At 48.6% G+C, this 21,870-nt stretch overlaps 1 protein-coding gene across 12 annotated transcripts in view; it reads left to right on the top strand.

Annotated features, from left to right (window-relative positions):
• The window catches only part of NEO1 (neogenin 1), a 517,036-nt gene extending 512,938 nt beyond the window's left edge, over positions 1 to 4,098 (top strand). For all 12 annotated transcript variants that reach the window (XM_048866141.2, XM_048866140.2, XM_048866143.2 and 9 more), the window contains one exon: positions 1,177 to 4,098. In XM_048866141.2, coding sequence (XP_048722098.1) covers positions 1,177 to 1,260 — 84 coding nt within the window. In that variant the 3' untranslated portion in view covers positions 1,261 to 4,098. The remainder of the gene's footprint in view (positions 1 to 1,176) is intronic.
• Positions 4,099 to 21,870: the final 17,772 nt, after the last annotated feature.

The following is a 21,870-nucleotide window of genomic DNA, read 5'->3' as shown; positions in this document are numbered from 1 at the left end:
TTGCGCCAGGAAATTGTCCCCTACGCTTTCCAAAAACTTCCTGGATTGTCTATGCACCGCTGTATTGCTCTCCCAGCAGATATCAGGAAAATTAAAGTCACCCATGAGAATCAGGGCATGCGATCCAGTAGCTTCCGTGAGCTGCCGGAAGAAAGCCTCATCTACCTCATCCCCCTGGTCCGGTGGTCTATAGCAGACTCCCACCACTACATCACTCTTGTTGCTCACACTTCTAAACTTAATCCAGAGACACTCAGGTTTTTCTGCAGTTTCGTACCGGAGCTCTGAGCAGTCATACTGCTCCCTTACATACAGTGCTACTCCCCCACCTTTTCTGCCCTGCCTGTCCTTCCTGAACAGTTTATAACCATCCATGACAGTACTCCAGTCATGTGAGTTATCCCACCAAGTCTCTGTTATTCCGATCACGTCATAGTTCTTTGACATCACCAGGACCTCCAGTTCTCCCTGCTTGTTTCCAAGGCTTTGTATATAAGCATTTGAGATAACCTGTTGATCGCCCCTCATTCCCAGCCTAAATCCTTATTTAGGCTCCTGAATGAGTGGCTTGATTTTCAAAGATGTTGAGCAACCCTTGCTCCCATTGAAGGCTGTGGGAGCTACAAACGGCTCAGCATCTTTTTTTTTTTTTTTTTTTTTTTTTTTTTTAGTAAGTAAGCAGTCTAACTAGGCAGCCAGCTTTGAAAATGACAGCTAAAAATCCTTTGTAACTGATGCTACCACAGCACTGCTTCAAATCATTGTCTTTGATGTACTTAGTGTTGTGGGTGCAGAAAATGTTTAATTTGAAATTTCTGTTTTTCTTCTCTTTTTCCACTTTCTCTGTGTTTTTTCTCTATCACACTCTATTTGTCAATAATTCACCCTTTTTGGTTTGATTTCTGTATGTTTTGTTGTGGTTTTGTTTGCATGCCCAATTCTGGTGCACCCTTTGCCCATCAGTTTCTTACTCCTTTCATCACTTTTGCAAAATTTCAGAATTTGAAAAATTGTTGGTGGTTTCAATTTGTGCAGTCACATAACCATCAAAACTTGGCTTTGCTAAGCATGATTTATAGTCCTATTGTATACCAGAGTCATTGATCATGCTTCCTCCCACTCTTCCTTAAAGAGCACAGCTCATCTTGTCCAGTAACCCTCTTAAATCTCCTGCAGAACTATGAACCGGATGAGCTGACCAAAGAGATGGCCCACCTGGAAGGACTAATGAAGGACCTTAATGCCATCACTACAGCATGAACACCTTCACCAGGACATGACTCCAAATCCAGTTTTACAAGTCTTGGAACTCAGCCTTGGAACACAAGGAATTGTACAGAGAAAGAGAGGGACAGCACACGAGAGCAGATGTAGAAAGCAAACAAACCAACTGGTGCATTAATGCTAATGCTGGTTAAAAAGGATGACTTTTCTCCTCCTCGTCCTGAAACAGTCATTGCCAAGTTGAAGTCTTGTTTGCCTGCTGAAACCATGCAGGATGGGACACATCAGGTGAAATGTAGTGTCCAGGCAAGAAGAAAAAAAAAAAATCAAATGGACTTTACATTCTTTTTCTGGTCAGGTTTTGTCTCAGTGGTGTGATTGCCCTGCCTTTTCAGTGTTGGACATTCGCATTTATGTACAATTTTATTTGTGTGTTTTTATTTTATTTTATCTTTTTTTATAAAAAGGAAAAAAATTGTGTAATCTGAAAAAAAAAGAAAAGCATTGTTGTTTTCCACAGTCTAGGCTGACGTTTGACTGCTTGTTCTATTGTGTATGGAAATTCATTGCCAGTGTGGGGTATTCTGTTTTGTTTTTGTTTTTATTCTGCATATAATTACATCCCCTTCCAGCAGTTAATCCATGGCCATTTGGGATGCTGCATTGCTATTTGTAAGCTCTTTTATTATTTTTATATTATAATTATTAAAAGCCTGACTTTCTCCTCTCATCACTGTGAGATTACAAATCTGTTTGAATTGAAATGTAACATTGAAAGACCTGTTTGTCGCTTTTTGTGCAGTTTCAATACTTTGATGGGGGAAAAGTAAATGGGGAAGGGGGAGGGGAGCCAGGGGCTAATGGGAGGTTTCCTTATTGTTGTTTTCCAGTCTTCATATGTTCACTAAAAGACTGAAGAAAATGAAAGCATCTTCTGTTATGTCCTTTCTTATAACTTAATTATATCTCTGCTTATTAAATTGCAGTGGGAGTGTCATTTAGAACCATTTTTTAAAAGTTCCTCTTATACAGTAGGATTCATATGTACAGATGACATCACAGTTTATTTTGGCAACAGTGCTTGGATTTATTGTTAGCTATAATTTTGAAGATCTTACGGATCTTAAAACGTTTAAGCGCAAATTGAGCATTATTTCAGCTCTTAGAACATACAGCAGTCAGCAGTGCACAGTTTGCACAATGCTTCTCCGCTGCTATGGTACTTAAATCTAGGGTTTAAGTGCTGGCATATCCTGAAGCAGAGAAAGGTGGAGCTCTTATAATCCAGTAGGATAGCAGGCCTTTGGAAACAATCAAACCCCACCCATAGGATTTTTTAACTAGATTAACCTCCACCCACCCACCCACCCCCGGCCCTTTCAGCTAGATCAACCCTAGCATAGTTTTGCTGTCCCCGGCCATTTAAACAGTGCTTTGAAAAGAATCTTAAATGTTCAACTGCAGTCAAGGCAAAATGTATTTTTCTACATGTTTAAAACCCGTTGAAAAATCAGTGTTAATGACTCAGGTGCTGTTCACAGATCTCTCTGCGCGGAGGAGGGAAGTTAAAAGGGAATTCCTGCATGAGGAGAAGGGCTGGGGGCAAGGGAAGCATCTTCTTTTTCCTACTTGCACACTTGCTGCCATGTGGTACACCAGCATGCTTGGCCGTGCCACATGCGGCAATGGTGACTGGCCTGAGGAGTAGTGTTTGATGAAATCTCAGCTTCCCATGGAACTCATATACACCCTTTTTTGAAGAAAGGAAAACAAGAACTTACTGATGGCTTTATATGGAAAATCTATTCTGCCAACACAGGTTAATGATAGGAGAGGTGAGGCAAATAGCACTTCCAGTGGGCACAGACTGGCTCTCTGGGAGACACTTGCACCTCTCAGAGCAGGAAACATTAGGATTTATGTAATAAAGAAAGCAATAAGGCTGCATTTTCTTTTTCTTCTATCCATTGGATTAAAAGCTGACCCTCTAGGCCAATGGTTTGGTTCCTGACGCTGAGAAGGGAAGCAATGAATCATCCTGGAAAGTAGCTGGGACTTATTTGGGATTTGACTTCCTTTCTTTTCCTGGACTCCTTGTGTGTTGCCATTTCCAGCGGGTTTGCTGGTATTATTTATTATTGGGACGGGGGGGGAAAGTTGGTGAAAAGTGCAACGTTTGAGCACCCCGGGCCACCTGAAAATAGATGTTCAGGCCTTTGTCAATACAATTCAGGACAAAATAAGCTACAGATCTTGTATTTAATGAACAAAACACACACACTTGGATTCACATGTTGCTTGTAAGGGTTGTGTATGTTTTCCTCTGACCTATACCCAAAGTGTACCATCATTTGTACTCAATATTCTTAGCTGGTGGGTCTTTGTGAATATTACTTATGTAAAACACAGGGAATGTTAATATTGCCATTGAATATTGGGGTGGGGGCTAGTATTTTTACTGATAAAACAACTGTTCAAAGTTGTTGGTTTTTAAGGTTAAACTAAAAAAACATTCAAATCAGTGTACAATCTGTATTGCACTTTTTCACATTTTAACGCTACGTTTTCTTACATATCCTGTGATTTTGAATTTGGAACATTGTATATCTTGTAGTGTCATCGTTAGGCTGTTAAATGGCAGCTTCCTTCAGAAGGATTTGGGAAAAAACAAACCAACCCTGTATATGGTTTTATGATTCTGATGTAGGAGAATTTTGAGGACTGCTGTAGAATTCTACCTTTCTGTACAATTTTGATTGGTTGGTTTTTTTTTGCTTTTCTGTAGTATTTGCTGTATACTCTATGGCTTTTTTAATAACTTCATGTTTATTATTTAGTATTGGATATCCAATACACTTTTTTAATCCAATCAAATTCTGGTCTGCTTGGAGAGTTTGTTCCCTTTGTTCATTCCCATATGTCAAGGCTAATTCCCCACTCTGGCACGTCGAGTGCAGAAGGTGGGGGCCTGCAAGGATTCTAAAAATTAATAGTGGCCACTCCAGGCTTGTATTAAACTCCCCAGCTTACAGCTTCTCTCTGACCTTGGATTGATAGATGCTGCCACCACCCAAGTGCAGAACCCCTTTGAGAGCCCAGGAAGGCACACTTGGGAATGCTTTCCTGGGGGGTACCCTCAACCCCTTTCACCCCACTCCAGGGAAGAGCTGGGAGGGGGGAGGAAATCAGCTGTTGCCGCCAGCTAATTAAATAGCATGTGCCCAAACCTCTTAAGACACAAAAATCCAATTATGTTCTAAAAAAAAGGTACATTTTATTTATTAAAAAAAGAAAGAAAATACATCTGGAAACTCAGACTATTGCTAGATTTTAAAAGAGCAATTACAAGGATTAAGCTCCAAGAATAGCTTTCTTGAGGTCCAGCTTAAAGGTTACAAGCAAAACAAAAGCACCTGGGGTTAGCACAGAGGAATCCACAAGCCATAGTGAAATAAAAGGAATAAACCTAATTGCATCTTCCTAGACATTCGTGGTCTACTTACATATCTGGGGTTTTAAATGAGTAGTTTCTAGGTATGATACTAATGATTTTTCATACCTGGCCCAAGCTTTTACAGCATAGGTGCTGCCCTGTGCACCTCTCCCTGGGAGAACAACAGACAGGCAGACAAAAGGAGAGTCTTGTTTCAATTTTTAAAAGTTCTAGCCTTCCCATTGGTTCTTTTGGCCAGGTGCCCACTCACTTCCTTTTACCTATGCATAGCAGTGAGACTTTTTAACCCTTTACAGGTAGAGCAATTAGAGAACAGCTACTAAGAGGTAATTTTTGTAGCTACTGGTTGGCTGGATGTCCATAAAAGGGAGCTACCCCTCCTTCATTTATCACACCATACCTGCTATTTTGTAACCCTTTCGGTGACCCAGGATTGAATTTTACTCATACCTGTTTTTCCTTCTGGGTGGAGCAGTGCAGAGTTGAGGGGCTCCAAGGCAGAACCAGCATGTCACTGCTAGTGGGGTGTGTTTTTTCCAACATGCACAGTGTCTGCACCTAACTCCCCTACATTTCAGAAACTCACCAGCATAAATCTCCTTTTCCAACAAACTTGCCCCATAATGAGAGTATTTCAAAGCAATGAAGTATGCTATAGAAAGTGTCTTTAATACAATAAACCCATAAATCCATAGAAGAACAGAATTCTAATGCTTTGCACTTAGCCGTTTGAAGCTGTAGCTTTCTAAGTGCTTTACAATGTGGGTTAAGTATTATCTTTATTTTACTGATCAGAAATAGAGGTAAGTTACTTCTCAAGCCAGTCACCTAGCTACTTCCCTGGCAGAGTCTGGACTAGAGCCCAGGTCTCCTGGCTCCCTGCCCTGAAAGCAGTCTACAAGACCAAAGGGTGGGCAGCCTGTGACGAGCAACATCCCATGTGTTACGTTACTGGGATGATCTCTCCAAGTGCTTCCCATTTTCACACTCACTTTAAGGCTGGGTCTCTTAGGGTACATCTACACAGCCCATGGCAGCTAGCCTCCAAACCAAGGCAACAGTCAGTCTGATTCTGATTGTTTCCACTTAAGCTTTGGCAATGTGTTGCGGAATTAGATGGGAATTGGTCTCCAACGTGTTTCTAGGTAGCTACCTTCAGTACTGCAGCTGAGCAGGGATTTTGTGGGTATATAGGAGACAGGGAGTTTACAAAGAAATTTACCTCATTTTTGTACAATGGTGCATTTTTCAAGCAGCCCGTGAATGTTGCATAATCTGAACCTAAACCAGACAGAAAAAGTTGAAAAGGCTAAACAAACACCTTGCCTAGGTTTAAAAATGGAAAGAGACCACTGTTAAATTGGTCACCAGGTAATTTGATGGTATTGGCTTTGCAATTTAAACAAAACTTGATACAAATTTTATACGGTGGAGGGAGGAGAAGTGACCTTTAGAGCGCAGAGGTGATCTTAAGTCTCTCACAAGAAGAATTTCTCAGGTTGGTTGGCTACTAACTCCCACAGAGTGGCAATGACAAAGCATAAATGTCAGAGGGCAGCCCATCCCACATATACCTCACAGTTAAATGTAACTTCTTTACTGGAAAAACTTATAGCATGTGATCATCCATCAAATGAGTTATTTGCATTACTAAAGCATCTAGGAGCTCTAGTCATGACCAGGACCCATTGTGCTAGGTACTGAACAGACTGCTGATGCATTCAACACTACATCCCTGGGGGAGGTTTAGATTGGATATTAGGAAAAACTTTTTCACTAAGAGGGTGGTGAAACACTGGAATGCGTTACCTAGGGAGGTGGTAGAATCTCCTTCCTTAGAGGTTTTTAAGGTCAGGCTTGACAAAGCCCTGGCTGGGATGATTTAACTGGGAATTGGTCCTGCTTCGAGCAGGGGGTTGGACTAGATGACCTTCTGGGGTCCCTTCCAACCCTTATATTCTATGATTCTATGATCCCCCTGTCACTGCACTGTTAGGCAGTAGCATTGCATTGGTTTAATCTAGAGTGTTAATTTAAACCAGATTAGCTAAACTGTGCAAACTCCTGTATGGACACGCTTTTCAGCTTAGTGGCTGTTTTGGGTTAGCTTAAATCAGTTAGGTACAGGTTTAAGATAAACCACAAAAAGTCCCCTTAAACTGAAATGAGAGCATTCAAACGGGATGCTTTGGTTTAACAGACTAAATGGGTATACAATCAAATTTACGTTAAGCCAGTGCACTCCGCCCACTTAGACAAGGCCTCAGACTTTATCTGTGCAAAAGCAAACTGTCCTGCATGGCCCATGGAGTAAACTTTTTCTCCAGGTCATGGGCATGACTGAGTAAATATCTATACCCCACTATAAATGGATGCAGTGCTTTACAGAGCAGATACACCAATGTGCTTATACACTTAAGGGCCTGATTTTCATATGTGAGGAGCACCCCAAAATGCCACTGAAGTCAAGGAAAGCTGCATGTGGTTGGCACCTCTGAAACTCAGCCACCAAGACTGCAGGAACAGCGGATATGGAGGCAGCTGGTGAAGATTCTTGGCAGAAGTAGGTTTTGAAGAGGAGAGAGGGTGTTCGATAGAGAGGACATGGGAGGTTTTTCCAGCCGCGAAAGCACTGAAATAAGGAATGCAGATGGGGATGAGAACGCTGCAGGAGGAGTGAGGGGCAGCTGGAGGAGATGAGTGGAGATCTAGAATGTGACTGTGCCCTTGAAGGGAGATGCCTGATTGATGTGATACAAAACAAGCTGTCGGGGAACAAGTACTAGAAACTAAGGGGGGTTGGGAAGGAACAAAGCTCAATCTGGCACACTCTCAGACTTGACACCTTGCATGATCCACCAGCGCATGCTCTGCAGACTGTCCTGTGCTGCAACCCAGTCTGACACACCCGGCTGTGTGGAATGTGCTGCCTCTTGCAGTCCAGCTCCTAGAGCAGGGGTTCTTGCAACAACATTTTTGGCGGCCTTCGAGTGTGGCCACCAACTCTCACCCGTGGCCGCACTGACACTTTTTTCCTAAAATACTTAATTAACTTGAGGGAAACCAGTTAAATGTGCACAGAGTCACATCCAGGTCACTGTAATGTATATTTGTGGGGGGTATTTTTTGGCAGACTCAATAACAAAAATAATGCTGCCTCCCTCTTCGTCCCCCTCCCCCTGCCCATCCAGGGCCTAGTGGGTCCTGGGGCTTGCAGTGAAAAGTGATCTTTGTTACTAGCACAGCACACTTCGTAGCTACCTGGGAGGCTACGAAAAGTGCTATTAACAAACCTACACCTATCACTTTTCATAGATAGCTAGTCAGTCTGCTGTGAAAAGTGATACTTGCATGTTTCTTAATATCACACTTCTCAGCAAGCCCCAGAACCCATTAAGCCCTGGATGGGAGGGCCAAAGGGGGAGGCAGCAGGGGCCAGAAGTGACAGTGAGATGGATGTGGGGCCAGAGGAAGCAGCAGGGGCCCAGGGCAATGGGATGGATATAGGGCCATGGGAGATAGCGGGGGCCAAGATGGATACAGAGGCAATGGGGGTGGGTCATGAGCCCCATTGTTGAGTGGCCAGAGCCAGGCCCTGGTGTCTGCTGCCATGCAGCCAGGGCCGGGCCTCAGTGCCTGTGGCCAGAACCCGGAGCTGGATTCCAGAGCCTGGGGCTGTGTGGCTGGAGTAAGCACCCACAGCTGTGTGGCGGCACCTGCTGCTGTGCAGCTGGAGCAGGGGATTGGCACCAAGGGCTAGGGCCGTGAGGCTGGAGCCAGGGGTCAGCACCTGCTGCCCTGCAGCCAGAGCCAGGGGTTGGTGCCCAAAGCTCAGTGCTTGGAGCCCACTGCCCTGCGGCCGGGGCTGGGGGGTTGGCGTCTGTGGTCAGCACCTGCCACTGTGCAGCTGGAGCTCAGGACTGAGCCAGGAGCCAGCACCTGCTGCCACGCAGCTGGAACCAGGGGCAGGGAGGCTGAAGCCCCGCAGCTGGAGTCCGGGGGTGGGGGTGTCAGTACCCACTGCCCCATGGTCAGAGCCCAGGGCTGCATGACCAGGTTCCTGAATTCCCACCGCTGGAGCCTGCTGCCCAAACCTTCTCCCACCAAATGTGGGGCAAGAACTCACCTTGCTCCTGCAGCGTTATGCCCCACCTTTCTCCAGAGGCAGTGCAGGGCGGTGCATCCAGGAGCAACAAGGAGGGGGATTCAGGCCTGCATGTGCATTAGTCATTTAAAAAACAGAGAAAATAGGGCCCTGTTCCTGGGTCTGTAATGCCACCCAAGCAATTGCTCAAGTGGCAGAGCCCAGGCCTTGAGGGCATTGCACAATTGTACAAAAAACCATGAGGGACAGGATGGACCAGCTTTCTAAGGGTCTTTAGGAATGCAGCTAGGGATTTTCAAAAGCACCCAGGTGCCTATCGGCATCTTTAGACATCATACTAGCTTTAAAAATCTGGCCCAGAGCCCAGGCAGCTGCCTCCACCCTAGCCATCTGGGGCACCACTTGCCTGAAAGGGAGCAGGAGGCGCAATTCAAAGCAAATCAATCATTTCCCTTGGCAGCTGGTTAGAGCACAGCCCTCTGGGATTCCCACCCCTCCTGCCGTAGGCAGCAAGTCTTGTTCTCAATATGCTGCTCACCAGTGTCTGCCACTGGCTGAATGTTGGAGAGGGCTGTGTCCTAAGTTCCCTCTAAGCTGTACGGCTGTACAGTAGCTTATTAAGTGCCGTGCAGGTGCTCAAGGCTGCAGCGGGGAGAGATGCCTCTCCCTGCTGGCTGCAGCCCTGCCCTGACCCTGCCGCAGCTGGGGGAGAGGCACCTATCCCCCCTATCCGAAGTGTTGCTAAGGGGAGAGAGAGCTTGGCGGGGGGGGAGTCCTCTTTCCCCACTGTAACCCTGGGGCTGCCTTCACCCCAAACCCCTCATCCCCAGCCCCACCCCAGAGCCCGCACCCCCAGCCAGAGTCCTCACTCCCTCCACATCCCAACCGTCTGCCCCGGCCCTGAGCCCCCTCCCACACTCCGAAGCCCTCGGTCCCACCCCTGCCACATTAATTTTGTTACATTCAAAATTCATTGGGGAAAAATTAGTGGGAACACTGGCTGTGTCCCAAAGGAGAGGGTCCCAGAGAAGTGCCATGTTTGCCCAGCAAGTCCTTGTGCACAGCTTGAAATTGTTAACTAAGCTCTGCCACATCTGTTAAATCTGCTCTCACAGCATCATGATCCTAATCCTGCCCTGGTCACATAGCAAAGTCCCCACATTGTGACAGCAGCCCAGGAGAGCCTGGCTCTAGCCCATACACCCAGGGCTGACTCCCAGAGCACAGGGGTGTTGACTTCAGCAGCAGCATTTGAATGTGAATGTCATTGCAGCATATCTGGGTTGGTCCCTGCCAATCCACAGTGTTTGGATTGACTGTCACAATTTTTTTACCATGCGTCTTGGGTAATATTCAGTGCCCCTGAGAGGATGTTCTTGCAGGCGGAAGCAAGATGCAGAGGTGGCAGCATTAGGCTGTCCGTTGATTATCATAGAATCATAGAATATCAGGGTTGGAAGGGACCCCAGAAGGTCATCTAGTCCAACCCCCTGCTTGAAGCAGGACCAATTCCCAGTTAAATCATCCCAGCCAGGGCTTTGGCAAGCCTGACCTTAAAAACCTCTAAGGAAGGAGATTCTACCACCTCCCTAGGTAACGCTGAAATGATGATCTAAGGAAATGTAGGAAAAGTTGCCAATAGCAGGCATGATACTTAATGTGCACCAGGAAAGCAAAGAGCACGAATTCAGGTGTCACAGACTGAGCTGTGGACTGGTGCGTCTGTTGCCTGTGTATTTTGGATTACAATTTTTGCTGTTAAGCTTAGAAACCTAGATATAGAAGTGTTCTCTCCCCATCTCCCCCATAGTTTTATTTTCAGTAAAGATGGGCGAGCTTCCTTGTTCACAGTGAGGTTTGAAACTCAGAACAAGACGGTGCATGACCTGCGCCCTTCAGCAAGATCAATAGCTGCTCCAGTGCTCGCAAGCTTAATGTGTAGTCCCTGTTACACTCATGGCCTTAAAGCCATTGGGTTTATGGCTCATTACACAAACCTATACCCCACTAACCCGCCTTTGTCCTAAAGTTGTTAACTACCTGTGTCTACCTTGAATGATTTCTTACATGTTAATTCCATATGCTAAACAATCTATTCCAGTTTGTTTTCAGCTGTGACGTCCTGAGCACCCCTTCAGACCTGAAGAAGAGCTCACATACTTGTCTCCTTCACCAGCAGAAGCTGGACCCATAAAAGCTATTACTTCACGCAGCTATGGATTAGGGTTGCCAATTTTCTGATTGCAAGAAAACCAAACACCCTGCCCCACATCTTCTCTGAGGTCCTGCCCCTCCACCCCCGCTCATGCCATCCCCCTCACTCCTTCGCTTGCTCCCTGCCCCTCGCTCATGCTCTCATTTTCACTGGCCTGAAGGCAAAGGGCTGGGGTGTGTGTGGGGGGGTGAGGGCTCCGGCTGGGGGTGTGGGCTCTGGGGTGAGACCAGAAATGAGGAGTTTGGAGTGTGGGAGGGGGCAGGGGGGTGGGGGGTGGGTGAGGGCTCCAGCTGGGGGCACGAGCGCTGTTCTCGGGCCAGGGATGAGGGGCTTGGGGTGCAGGAGGGGGTTCCGTAGAGTTGCCAGGCATCTGGTTTTCGACTGGAATGCCCGGCCAAAAAGGGACCCTGGCGGCTCCGGTTGGCAGTGCCAACTGGGCCGTTAAAAGTCCGGTCAGCGGCGCAGTGGGGACCTGGGGTTAAGGCAGGCTCCCTGCCTGCCCTAGCTCCTCACAGCTCCCAGAAGCAGCCGTCAGGTTGTTATACCAATAAAATAAAAACCAGCGGGATCTTATTAAAGGGAAAAAGGCAAAATACCACATTTATTGTGAATACAGAAAGAAACATAGTAAGCAGTTAGTTATAGCTATAACATTCCATTCAATCTCATATTTATTCACACATTCATTCATACAAACACACACACACAGGTTCTGCAAGGTTGTTATCATAGTTACTAGCCTTAGAGTTGCTCATGCCAAGCCACTGGCCAGGTGGCCTGGACATGAGGAGGGAGCAGGGCCTTGTCAGATGCTCATCTGATGCTCCTGGAAGTTGGTTTGCAGAATCAGACCCCAAAGTTCTCACTTTTTAGAGTCTATTTTTATAGGAATTTCTTCCTATGCCAGTCTATGGGAATTGCTTCATCATGCTGTTGCTGAATCAATCAGCAGATAGCACATTCCTGACGGCTCCAAGATGTTATCTTGTTCTTTGGTTCGCCCATTCTTGAGGCTGTTGGGTGGATTCCAGTCTGCCCTCCGGGGGGTCCTCTGGTTATTTCCACTTGACGCCTTCTTCAGCCGATGGACACTGGATTCTTAGGCTGGCACCTCCCTGATCATTCAGTTATTATTCACACCAAGCATCCATTCACATACATCCTCTATCTCTATTTTAATCACAATTGTTAATACAGCAAAAGGGCGGGGAGTCTCTGGGTGCTGTTTCTGTTGTTAGAGTATTGCTTTGAGTCTCTCTCTCTGTGAATTGCTTTGAGAACAGACTCTGTCTTAGAATGTACTAACACAATTAGCAGCTTGCAAGTTTCACACATAGAGGGAGAGAAACAGTACCAAAAACCAAGAGACCTCTTAATTAGTAATACCCTGGAATTGAAACTATGGGGAATCAAACTCATTTGTGATTTTTAATACAGAACTTCTTTAATATGATCCAACAAGGTCCCTGCAGCCCCTAGACACATGGGCAGTCAGGAAGGCTCCGCGCGCTGCCCCCACCCCAAGGGCTGGCTCTATAGCTCTCATTGGCTGGGAGCATCCCCCCAACACACCAACCCCCTGCCTCAGCACCCTCCTGCACCCCAAACTCCTCATCCCCAGCCCCACCCCAGAGCCTGCACCCCCTAGCCACAGTCACAGTCTCACCCACCCCAACACCCTGCCGCAACCCAGAGCCCTCTCCCATACCCTGAACCCCTCATTTCTGGCCCCATCCAGGGCTTGCACCCCCCAGCCCATATCCTTCCTGCACCCCAACCTCCTGCCCCAGCCCAGAGTCCACACCCCCAGCCGGAGTCCTCACTCCCCCATACAACCCAACCCCCTGCCTCAGCCCAGTGAAAGTGATTGAGGATGGGGGAGAGCAAGTGATGGAGGGAGGGGGGATGGAGTGATTGGAGGCAGAGCCATGGAGAAAGGGCGGAGAAGGGGTGTTCGGTTTTGTGCAATTAGAAAGTTGGCAACCCTAGGGCTCTGGGCTGGGGCAGGAGGTTGAGGTGAGGGTAGGAGCACAGATTCTAGGCGGCGATTACCTCAGGCAGCTCCCGGAAGTGGTGGCATGCCTGTCTCCTAGGTGGAGGCATGGCAAAGGGGACTTAGCACGCTGCCCCCACCCACAGGCACCGCCCCCGCAGCTCCCATTGGCCACAGTTCCTGGACAATGAAAGCTGCGGAGCCAGCGTTCGAGACAAGGGCAGCGTGCAGAGCCCCCTTTGCCATGCCTCAACCTAGGAGCCACAGGGAAATGCGGGCCGTTTCTGGAAGCTTGCGTTAGCCCCACTGCACCGCCGACAGGACTTTTAATGGTCCAGTCAGCAGTGCTGACCAGAGCCACTAGGATCCCTTTTCGACCAGACATTCCAGTGGAAAACTGGACCCCTGGAAACCCTATATCGGACTAATGGCTACAACAGCATTGAAACCAGAAACTTGCTGTAAGTTTGCACAAATGGGCCTGGGACTCTGAGCAACAATTTAGTCCAATCCTTACTGCAAGCTCCTTTGCTCCATCTCCTCAGCAATGGTCTGGCCAAGCTGTGCCAGGGCACAGCGCAGCTACTGGCATGCATATGTAACGCAGCTCATTTCTCAAAACGCTTCTAAAACCATTAGTTCAGATGCCAGAGCCTCATCCTAGGACTTCCAGCAACCAGCGCCTTCCGTGGGATTTAGCTGTGGAGCTGCCGTACCATCTGCTGGCCAAGGGAGAAAGTGCACTGCAGGAGCAGGCAGGTGCCAACTGCTGGGAGTTTTTAAATCAAATGTCAGTGACAGAGGAAATAGACTTGGTGTAACGTTCTGGCACCACCAGAACTGGTTTATCCTTTCCTCTGTTTCAGCCCCCTGAGCAGGGAGAGGGGAGGTGGTGAACCATGAGCACTTCTTGGTGACGCAGACTTGGATGGTGCAAGCTGGCTCAGGGTTAGTCTGCACCACTCCTCCAAGATCCCTTTTCTCCCTCCAGCATGTAGAACTTGCTCACTCCAGCAGCCTGGGGCTGAGCAATGAGTCCCTCCCCGCCACCCCCCAGGGAATGTATCTGCTCTGGTAAACTACAGTGCTCAGAGGCAGCAGTGGTTCCTCACCACCCCCACCCCTACGCCCAAGGGAGTCCTTGCTAGATCTTCAACAGGTGACTAAAACAAACAATACGTTCAGCCCATTTCTCCTCCCCGTGTCTCCTCTGCAGCCTGCTCAGTGCAGTTGCCATGGGCACGGAGTCCCAGCTCCTTGAGCACCTTTGTCTGTGCGGATAACACCAGGCCTGGCTGAAGCAACCCATCGCGGCCACACGCACCGTTACCACAGCAACAGCATTGGCCAGTTACACAGAACAAGGTCAGGGGATGGGTTTCCTGCTGCAGGAAGGGAATTCTCCCTGCTGCTGTCTTTCTCAGGAGAAATGCCCCCCTCCCTCCATGTTACGTCATTCTGCTGTGAAGGATCGAAGGCTAATGGAAATAAAGAAACTTTCTGTGAAGTGGCCATGACATGTTGGCATAGTGACTAGCTGTGTAGGCTCCCCCACCCCCACCGCCCATCACAGCCCCTCAATCCTGACCCATAGTCTCTTCCCCCTCCTTCCCTGCCCCTGCCCACTTGCAACTGCTGTCCTGATCACTCATGCTATTCCAGTCCCAGATGCTACATACACAACACAGCTCTGCTGATGCCCCTTCAGCCCAACCTGCAGCAGCACTGCAGTGCCACTCCTGGGCTTCCCATACAGAGGTCTCCCAGAGCCACACAGTCCTGACCCACAGCTCCCCACTAGGCCAGTCCTTGATGTACCACATTCCTGACCCACAGCCCCACTTCCAAGTCCAGTCAGGAGATCCCCAGACTCAGCTCTGCCAATGCACCTTGGGTCTGGATCATCTCTCAGAGCTGTAAGTTATTCCTCCCCTGGCCCAGCTTGGCCCCCACCCCGGAGAGGGGTTTAACAGACAGTGTCAGCAGCAGCAAAATGCCAAGCCCCAGCACACACAGGGGAAGGGAAACGTTCTGTGTTCGGTACAGCCTGCCTGCCTCTCATGCCCCGGACAGCCCCCTCCCCTGTAACAACCCCCAGGCTGCAGCACCTTCCTGGTGCCTGGAAGCCTCTCCTGGAGGCCCACCAGCTCCCCCAGTTGTAACACACATTTCCTTTGGGATTTGTGCCAATTCATCACCATTGCGCTGGGGACGGCCCATGGTAGGACCAGCCATGCTATGACAATTTTGGATTTCCGCAGTGCTCAGAATATTTTGTGATCAGTGGTGGTGGTGGTGTCATTACCACAGCACTTCCCACCCACAGGGCTCAAAGCAGGGCCATAGCATCAGCCCCATTTGACAGATATTAAAACGGACACAGCATCAGTCAGCAGGCAGACAGGACTCAAACCCAGCTCTCCCGAGGCCTGGGCCAGGCCCCTGTTGTGACCTGTGTCCCCTGTAAGGCAAGCAAATATCGGGGCAACAGAAAGCTCAGTGACTGTACTGAGGGCACCCAACCAGTCAGCGCCAGGCCTGCCTGCCAGCCCCTTGCTCACCTCAGAGCCCTGGGCTGCACTGCCTGATGCAGGCCCAGCCCCTGGGTTTAATCATTACAGGAGTCACAGCACAAAAAGCCTAGTTCCCTGCTGAGCGACTGCTGGGACATCTCCCCAGGGAGCAGGGCTGGAGCTGTGGCTAGCCATTTCTCGGCTTTGTTCCTGCTAGGGGCAGGGCTTCAACCCAGGAGCCCTCGCTCGTGTGCCCCCTCTCTTTGAATGGGCACAGACACGCCCCATGCAGTAAAGGGCCAGGGCCCAGGACTCTCTCTCTAGGAGCCGCACCAACAATGGCTATTCTTTGGGGCATTCCCAGGCACCAGTGCTACTTGACCGACATTCTGGATTTATACTACCAGGCTGTGGGGCTCTCCCCATATCCCAGGCTGTGACATATCCCAGGCTGTGCTCTCCCAGCCTCATTACCTAGGGCTTTGCCATCCCTCCTTGTCACATTCCTTGCTGCTGCTGCACTCCAGCTTTGCCTAGCACTGGGGTTGCCAACTCTGACTGAAGCTATTCCAGGAAAATTTTTGCCCCCAGCACGATGTAATGTCATTTTCTTAAAATAGCCTATTAAAATCACCAGGATTGCTTTCAATCGTCACTGGGAGATTGATGCCGATTCTGGGAGACTCCAGGCCAATCCTGGAGGGTTGGCAATCCTACCTAGCACGAAGAAAAGGAGTACTTGCGGCACCTTAGAGACTAACCAATTTATTTGAGCATGAGCTTTCGTGAGCTACAGCTCACTTCATCGGATGCATACCGTGGAAACTGCAGCAGACTTTATATATACACAGAGAATATGAAACAATACCTCCTCTCACCCCACTGTCCTGCTGGTAATAGCTTATCTAAAGTGATCATCAGGTGGGCCATTTCCAGCACAAATCCAGGGTTTTCTCACCCTCCACCCCCCCCCCCCAAATTCACTCTCCTGCTGGTGCTAGCCCATCCAAAGTGACAACTCTTTACATAATCAAGTCGGGCTATTTCCTGCACAAATCCAGGTTTTCTCACATCCCCCCCACCCCCATACACACACAAACTCACTCTCCTGCTGGTAATAGCTCATCCAAACTGACCACTCTCCAAGTTTAAATCCAAGTTAAACCAGAACATCTGGGGGAGGGGGGGTAGGAAAAAACAAGAGGAAGCAGGCTACCTTGCATAATGACTTAGCCACTCCCAGTCTCTATTTAAGCCTAAATTAATAGTATCCAATTTGCAAATGAATTCAATTCAGCAGTTTCTCACTGGAGTCTGGATTTGAAGTTTTTTTGTTTTAAGATAGCGACCTTCATGTCTGTGATTGCGTGACCAGAAAGATTGAAGTGTTCTCCGACTGGTTTATGAATGTTATAATTCTTGACATCTGATTTGTGTCCATTTATTCTTTTACGTAGAGACTGTCCAGTTTGACCAATGTACATGGCAGAGGGGCATTGCTGGCACATGATGGCATATATCACATTGGTGGATGTGCAGGTGAACGAGCCTCTGATAGTGTGGCTGATGTTATTAGGCCCTGTGATTGTGTCCTCTGAATAGATATGTGGGCACAATTGGCAACGGGCTTTGTTGCAAGGATAAGTTCCTGGGTTAGTGGTTCTGTTGTGTGGTATGTGGTTGTTGGTGAGTATTTGCTTCAGGTTGCAGGGCTGTCTGTAGGCAAGGACTGGCCTGTCTCCCAAGACTTGTGAGAGTGTTGGGTCATCCTTTAGGATAGGTTGTAGATCCTTAATAATGCGTTGGAGGGGTTTTAGTTGGGGGCTGAAGGTGACCGCTAGTGGCGTTCTGTTATTTTCTTTGTTAGGCCTGTCCTGTAGTAGGTAACTTCTGGGAACTCTTCTGGCTCTATCAATCTGTTTCTTTACTTCTGCAGGTGGGTATTGTAGTTGTAAGAAAGCTTGACAGAGATCTTGTAGGTGTTTGTCTCTGTCTGAGGGGTTGGAGCAAATGCGGTTGTATCGCAGAGCTTGGCTGTAGACGATGGATCGTGTGGTGTGGTCAGGGTGAAAGCTGGAGGCATGCAGGTAGGAATAGCGGTCAGTAGGTTTCCGGTATAGGGTGGTGTTTATGTGGCCATTGTTTATTAGCACTGTAGTGTCCAGGAAGTGGATCTCTTGTGTGGACTGGACCAGGCTGAGGTTGGTGGTGGGATGGAAATTGTTGAAATCGTGGTGGAATTCCTCAAGGGCTTCTTTTCCATGGGTCCAGATGATGAAGATGTCATCAATATAGTGCAAGTAGAGTAGGGGCTTTAGGGGACGAGAGCTGAGGAAGCGTTGTTCTAAATCAGCCATAAAAATGTTGGCATACTGTGGGGCCATGCGGGTACCCATAGCAGTGCCGCTGATCTGAAGGTATACATTGTCCCCAAATGTGAAATAGTTATGGGTAAGGACAAAGTCACAAAGTTCAGCCACCAGGTTAGCCGTGACATTATCGGGGATAGTGTTCTTGACGGCTTGTAGTCCATCTTTGTGTGGAATGTTGGTGTAGAGGGCTTCTACATCCATAGTAGCCAGGATGGTGTTATCAGGAAGATCACCGATGGATTGAAGTTTCCTCAGGAAGTCAGTGGTGTCTCGAAGGTAGCTGGGAGTGCTGGTAGCGTAGGGCCTGAGGAGGGAGTCTACATAGCCAGACAATCCTGCTGTCAGGGTGCCAATGCCTGAGATGATGGGGCGCCCAGGATTTCCAGGTTTATGGATCTTGGGTAGTAGATAGAATATCCCAGGTCGGGGTTCCAGGGGTGTGTCTGTGCGGATTTGATCTTGTGCTTTTTCAGGAAGTTTCTTGAGCAAATGCTGTAGTTGCTGTTGGTAACTCTCAGTGGGATCATAGGGTAATGGCTTGTAGAAACTCGTGTTGGAGAGCTGCCGAGCAGCCTCTTGTTCATATTCCGACCTATTCATGATGACAACAGCACCTTGGAGAGTGGTCAGTTTGGATGAGCTATTACCAGCAGGAGAGTGAGTTTGTGTGTGTATGGGGGTGGGGGGGATGTGAGAAAACCTGGATTTGTGCAGGAAATAGCCCGACTTGATTATGTAAAGAGTTGTCACTTTGGATGGGCTAGCACCAGCAGGAGAGTGAATTTGTGTGGGGGGGTGGAGGGTGAGAAAACCTGGATTTGTGCTGGAAATGGCCCACCTGATGATCACTTTAGATAAGCTATTACCAGCAGGACAGTGGGGTGGGAGGAGGTATTGTTTCATATTCTCTGTGTATATATAAAGTCTGCTGCAGTTTCCACGGTATGCATCCGATGAAGTGAGCTGTAGCTCACGAAAGCTCATGCTCAAATAAATTGGTTAGTCTCTAAGGTGCCACAAGTACTCCTTTTCTTTTTGCGAATACAGACTAACACGGCTGTTACTCTGAAACCTACCTAGCACGAGGCTCTGGTGAAAGGGTGCCAGTGAACAAACCATTTTCCACAAGCTGCCTCTCCTTCCTTAGCAGCAGGGCCAAGGATTCCCTAGCCTGATTGACTCCTGGCTGCTGAGTGAGGTTGCCAACACTGCCAGTCACCCAGGAAAGCAAAGAAGCCAGAGCCTGACAGAACAGCTTGACTTCTCTGCATTTGGCTGTGTCCTTAATTGGCACCAGGGTGCCTGCCAGGCAAAGCTACCAGGGCTGAGGTGGCAGCAACAGGGGTGTTGGGGTTGGCTGGAGCTTTCCTCTAGGCCTCACTCAGGCATGCCTGCCAGTGTCGGGAGCTTTGGTGGGGGCAGGTGTAACGCTGGAAGAGCAGGAGCTCAGGATTATGTTGCCGGCACCAAGTGCCAGAGGCGAGCAACAGCAGGGGTTCGCTGCCCGGTATACGTCACCCAATAATCACAACGGGGTGGAGAAGCAGAAAAGTTTATTTGGAGCTTGAAAGAAGGTACAGGGAGACTAGAATCTCAAATCCTGCACACAGAGCAGGAAGTTACACAGACTTTTATACATCCTTTTTTCAGCATATGTTTTCCTAAAAGGGGAGGAACCACTACACCCACACTGCTGGCCTCCCCTTTTGGTCTTTATCCAATACCTATCAGCCCACTGTATAATAATACAGGAGCTTTTTCCCACAGGACGCCCATAGTGATCAGATTGGTTTCGGGTAAAACATAACACTCCCTCAGTGAGTACTGCAACTGAATACTCCTGGTCCTGATAGGTGGCTTGCTGTAAAGAGGTCTTGTTCCAGAACGGCGAGTCCGTTCTTTCCTGCTCTTTGGTGGCGGCTAATTCTGCTAGGGTCAGGGGCAGCATGTCAAGGGGCATTCCCGTTTTGGGGGACAGTGGAGTAGAGCACATACCCAGCAATCAGTCTGGTTTGTTAACGTAGCAACATGGTGCGCAAGTGAAACAAAGGAATTGTGCTCCCAATATGCACAGTTTTGAAATACCAATACAGAGAATAACAATGTTACCCAATTAATTATTACCAGAGTTTTCCCAACCCAGGGTCTTCAGTACCTGGGTGGGCCCATTTTGGCATTAAGGTGCCCGCTATTTGTGTCTTTTAAACGGTAGCTTTAGCCTGAGATTGTCACTAGATGAGGAGTCAGCAGGTTGGACGGTCCACTGTTCTGCTGACGAGGGGGAGGGTACTGCCTTCAGACGAGAGTGATGGATCCAGTTCTTGTGTCCCTCGATCTTTGCCGCTGTATGGGAGATCAGCAGGACGGTATAGGGTCCTTTCCACTTTTCCTGGAGAGGCTCGTCTTTCCAGGTACGAACAAGCATGGAGTCACCGGGCTATAAGGAGTGGATGGGAGAGTGAAAGGGGAGAGGCTGGGAATCCTTGGTATACCTGTGAAGAGAGAGGAGAACAGCAGATAGGGAACACATATACTGTGACAAAAAACCATTACCCAACTCCCATTCCCCTGACAGAACCGGGGTGCCATTCACAGGCCATGCCCTTCCAAACATAATTTTAAAGGGACTAAGCCCTAATCTACCCTTTGGGAGAACGCGGATATGGAGTAGGGCGAGGGGCAAAGCATCAGGCCATCACAGTAAGGCTTCTAGGCACACTTTTGAGAGATGCCGTTTAAGGGTCTGATTGGTAAGCTCCACTACACCACTGGCTTGCAGTCTCCAGGGTGTATGGAGTTTCCAGGGGATCTGTAAGGCATTTGAGATGCTTTGGATGATTTTTGACATGAAATGTGTCCCGTTGTCAGATTCCATCCACCGGGGGAGTCCAAAGCGAGGAATGATCTCCTTAACAAACTTGAGGGCCACTGTTCTGGCAGTGCAATTACGGCATGGGAAGGCTTCTGGCCATCCGCTGAACTGATCCACTATGACAAGGAGATATTTGAACCCTTGGGTCCGGGGAAACTCAGTGAAGTCTATTTGCTACACTCGTCTGGGGCCCGGAGTGGGTTTTAGGGCAGCTGATGGCACAGGATGTCCTGGTTGGGGGTTATTCTTTTGGCAGACTAAGCAGTTCGCTTGTACCTGGGCAGCCAGGGGTCGGAGTCCGGAAGTGATAAAGTATTTTCCCATTAGTTGGATAAGTGCTTCCCTGCCAGCATGAGTGGTTTGATATAGTTTCTGTAGCACCAGCCGGATCACGCCCTTTGGTAGGAGGACCTTCCCTTCCGGGGAATGGACCATCCCTCCTTTTCCCGGAGACCAAGCTTGTCAGTTAGATGTCTCTCCTTCCCAGAGTACTGAGGGGTTGGAAGCTCCCCTACTGATGGGATAAGGGCATGCATATGGGCATTCTCAGTCTGAGGGGATGGCAGCATGCTTAGCCTCTCTATCTGCCCGGGCATACCTCTGGCCACATCTTGATCTTCCCTTTGATGGGCTTTACAGTGTACCACTGCCACTTCCGAGGGAAGTTGTACGGCTTCTAGGAGCCGGAGGATTTGGGGCCTGTACTTGACTGGGGAGTCTTGGGCTGTCAGCATTCCTCTTTGCTTCCATAGGCCAGCATGAGCATGCAGCACACCAAAAGCATACTTTGAATCAGTAAAAATGTTGACCCGTTTTCCTTTTGACAGTTCAAGTGCACGGGTCAGGGCTATTAGTTTGGCCAGCTGGGCAGAGGTCCCAGCAGGCAAACCTTCAGCTTCCATAGTGTCATGGAGGGTCACAACAGCATAACCCGACCTCCTTTGCCCATCTATTACAGTACTGCTACCATCAGTGTACCACTCATAATCTGCATTTGGGAGGGGTACATCCTTTAAATCCAGACAGCTGGAGTACTGGGCATCTATGATCTCTAAACAGTCATGTTTCTGTTCCTCTGTTTCTGGCAAGAGGGTGGCTGGGTTAAGGGAGGGGCAAGGTTGT

The sequence above is a fragment of the Caretta caretta genome, chromosome 10 (genome assembly GCF_965140235.1).
Source record: "Caretta caretta isolate rCarCar2 chromosome 10, rCarCar1.hap1, whole genome shotgun sequence".
Taxonomy (NCBI): Eukaryota; Metazoa; Chordata; order Testudines; family Cheloniidae; genus Caretta; species Caretta caretta.
This window is presented reverse-complemented; position numbering and strand designations above follow the sequence as displayed.